Source organism: Penaeus monodon, chromosome 34, assembly GCF_015228065.2.
Source record: "Penaeus monodon isolate SGIC_2016 chromosome 34, NSTDA_Pmon_1, whole genome shotgun sequence".
NCBI lineage: Eukaryota > Metazoa > Arthropoda > Malacostraca > Decapoda > Penaeidae > Penaeus > Penaeus monodon.
Genome location: NC_051419.1, coordinates 132,605 through 135,788, shown reverse-complemented (window position 1 = coordinate 135,788; position 3,184 = coordinate 132,605). Strand labels below are relative to the sequence as shown.

At 54.4% G+C, this 3,184-nt stretch overlaps 1 protein-coding gene across 1 annotated transcript in view; it reads right to left on the bottom strand.

The window, feature by feature from the left end:
* LOC119594494 overlaps positions 1–3,184 on the bottom strand; it is a 12,360-nt gene that overhangs the window by 1,420 nt on the left and 7,756 nt on the right. Inside the window, exons 3-6 of the mRNA XM_037943527.1 lie at positions 3,041–3,181; positions 2,754–2,988; positions 2,466–2,644; positions 10–2,280 (exon numbers count right to left, since the gene is read on the bottom strand). Coding sequence (XP_037799455.1) covers positions 10–2,280; positions 2,466–2,644; positions 2,754–2,988; positions 3,041–3,181 — 2,826 coding nt within the window. The remainder of the gene's footprint in view (positions 1–9; positions 2,281–2,465; positions 2,645–2,753; positions 2,989–3,040; positions 3,182–3,184) is intronic.

Genomic DNA, 3,184 nt, shown 5'->3' with positions numbered 1-3,184 from the left:
GTATTTTGCCCCTCCTAGCTTGTGCAGTAGGTCTTCTGCGGTGCTCATGGGCATGGGATCAAACTCGACCTTTTTGTTTAGCTGGCGGTAGTCCACACACACCCGATAGGTGCCATCTCTTTTCTTTACCACCACGACTGGTGATGCGTACGGCGACCGGGATTCCCGGATGATTCCCGTATCCAACATGTCTTGTACCTCGCCTTGAAGGGCTTCCCTGAGCTTATATGGAACAGGATATGGCTTTGCCCGAACAGGTATCTCGTCGCTCGTTCGGATATGATGGGTGATAAGGTCGGTCACTCCCGGAAGCCCGGAAAACATACCCTGATATTTTCCAATTAAGGACCCCAGTTCCGAGTGCTGAAGTTGGGATAACTGTTGTCCCATCTTGACGTGACCTTGCGAGCTTGAGTCCGTCCGATCGAGGGCCTCTAGGAGATCTCCCGGGATTGCGTCCTCACTGTTGTCCTCCTCCCATTCGATCACTGCAGCTGCAGCATTCTCAATGTTATGAGCAGGGGGCAGGTCCGTGTTGGAGTCGCCACAGGTGGTCGTAGGCTGCTGGTCAGCTACACAGTCTGTACGTCTGACGTACCCTTTCAGGAGGTTGGCATGGAAGGCCTTCAATTTGTTACCCACTCTTAGCTGGTATACATTGCCTCGGCGAGCTTCCACTCTCAGGGGCCCCTTCCACTGCATTAGCAGTTTATTGTGGGTGGCCGGCAGAAGGACCAAAACTTCATCACCCGCCTTGAACGAACGTGCCTTCGTCCTGCGGTCGTACTGCTTTTTGTACTGGTTCTGGGCTCCTTCTAAGTTTCCTCTTGCCAGCGCCATGGTCTCTTCAATCCTCTTGCGGAGGTCGAACACATATTGGTAGCTGGTTTTGACTTGAGGGGCGATTTTTTCTCCCGTCCACAGCTCCCGCAGGATTCCCATGGGACCCCGAACCTCACGCCCAAATAGGAGTTCAAACGGGGCAAAACCAGTGGATGCCTGAGGCACTTCGCGATAAGCGAATAGTAGGGGATTCAGGTACCGGTGCCACTGTCGGGGTTGCTCTGCGCACAGACGACTCAACATTGCCTTGAGGGTGCCATTGAATTTCTCCACCAGGCCGTTGCTCATGGGGTGGTAAGGGGTCGTAGGCAACTGCTTCACACTGAGCAGACGGCTCACCTCATGCATGCAGTCAGACATGAATTGTGTTCCCTGGTCATGGATAATCTCCTCTGGTATGCCCAGCCGGCTGTAGATTTCCATTAAGGCCTCTGCCACCGCCTCAGTCATGATCCTTTTCAGGGGGACCGCCTCCGGGTACCTGGTTGCATAATCAACCAACGTGAGGATGTATCGGTGGCCTTCGCTGGATGCTGGCTTTATAGGACCAACAAGGTCCACTGCCACCCGCTTGAAGGGAGTGTCGATCAGTGGTGTTTTTTGCAAAGGGACCTTTGGTACAGTACCCCGTTTCACTGTCCTTTGACACACATCGCATGACTGACAGAAGCGTCTGACATCGGCTCCACAACCGGGCCAGAAGAAATTACTAAGGACCCTGTCCTTCGTTTTTCTGGTGCCGAGATGACCGCCCATGAGAGAGCAGTGAGCTACATCCATCACCTGGCTCCTTAACGGCGTGGGGACAACGACTTGTCGGAGAGGTTGTTCGCGTTTCCCTCTTAGATGGCTTGCAACACGATAAAGGACGTCGTCGACGATCTCGTACCATATCTCACGCCGTCCTTTACCACGGACCTCTGTAAGCTTCCTAAATCTGTTTAGAGTGATGTCGAGGTGTTGCTGCTTGACCAGCTCAGCTTTGTTCAGCGATGTGCACGGCGAGCTGGCGGGGGTCTTCAGTGTCTCCCGTTGTCTTCTTGCAGCTGCCCTGGTCGTCGCGGCGCCTGCCACTTGATTCGTTTGCTCCGGGGGCCCTGCACCAGGAATTTCTCCGATGATAAGGTCAGCAATGAGGTTTGGCATGCACAGACCGTTCACCTGCCCCTGCAGGTATGGGGTGTCAATCCAGATTCGTACTGGCCATGCCCTCCTGACCGTGTTGTCCAACAACTTTATCCTGACAGGGGCTCCAGTATATTCGCTGTCCCTTACATATTTCGCCTTCACTATAACTGTAGTGCAGCCGGTGTCGCGGAGGACGTTAACTTTCCTTCCCCCAACCTTGCCTTCCACCAGATTCAGTCTGCCTTTGCCGGCGGTGGTTCCGACTCCCGCATACAAGGTAACGGGTGAGCTTCTGCTGTCCAAGTCACCCTGGGGATATATCGTGTGCCGGTTCGATTGTCTATGGAAGTCCCGTAGTTCGTCGTCTTTCGGCGAGTCTGCTTCGTTCAGAGGATACTGTCAGGCTTCGTACATAATATCATTCATTTCCAGCTCCTCTGCTTCGGCGGCTGCGGCACGAGCTGTATATGGCCGCTCGCGCGTGCGGTCTGTACTACTCCTCTGTTGTGCCGAGGGGCATCCTGTTGCCCGGTGCCCGATACGGTTGCACCGGAAGCATCGGGGAGACGAAGTTCCAGTGGGTGGTCGTCGATTCCCTTCTGTCCTCGGCGCAGCGCGATCATCAACTCGATTCCTGGAGGCAGGCTGAGATGACGATGCCCCCTGATTCGCGCTGTTAATTGTCGACAGGCCTCGTGCCTCAAGGTACAGCCCAACGTGTGTGACTAATTCATCGCTATCTTTCGGCGCGCGCTCACGTACAAACGTTGCCAGTCCCTTACCGCATTTATTGAGGAACTGTTCCTTCACCATCAGCCACTTTAACCCCTCATAGTCATGACTCACCCCTGATTGCAGGACCCATCTGTCGAAGCAGTCGTTGAGTCGACACATGAATTGTAGGGGTGTTTCTTTCTGAGCTTCCTGGTCGCTCTCCCGGAACTTTTTCCGATAACCTTCTTCCGTAAGGTTGTACCGGGCCAGTAATGCCCTTTTCAGCACGTTCCAGTGCCACCCCTGAGAGGGTATTTCCAAGGTGAGCAGACCAGTGTTGGCGGGGGAGTTCTACCTGTGTAGCCCAGTTTTCGAATCTCCGCACGAACGAGTCGATGTTGTCCCGACCGTCGACAAACTGGGGAAAGGGGAGGTGAGGACCCCTAACGGAGTAGACACTAGGCAGCACGAGGCCCTGGTCTTGTCTCTCTGATTTCTG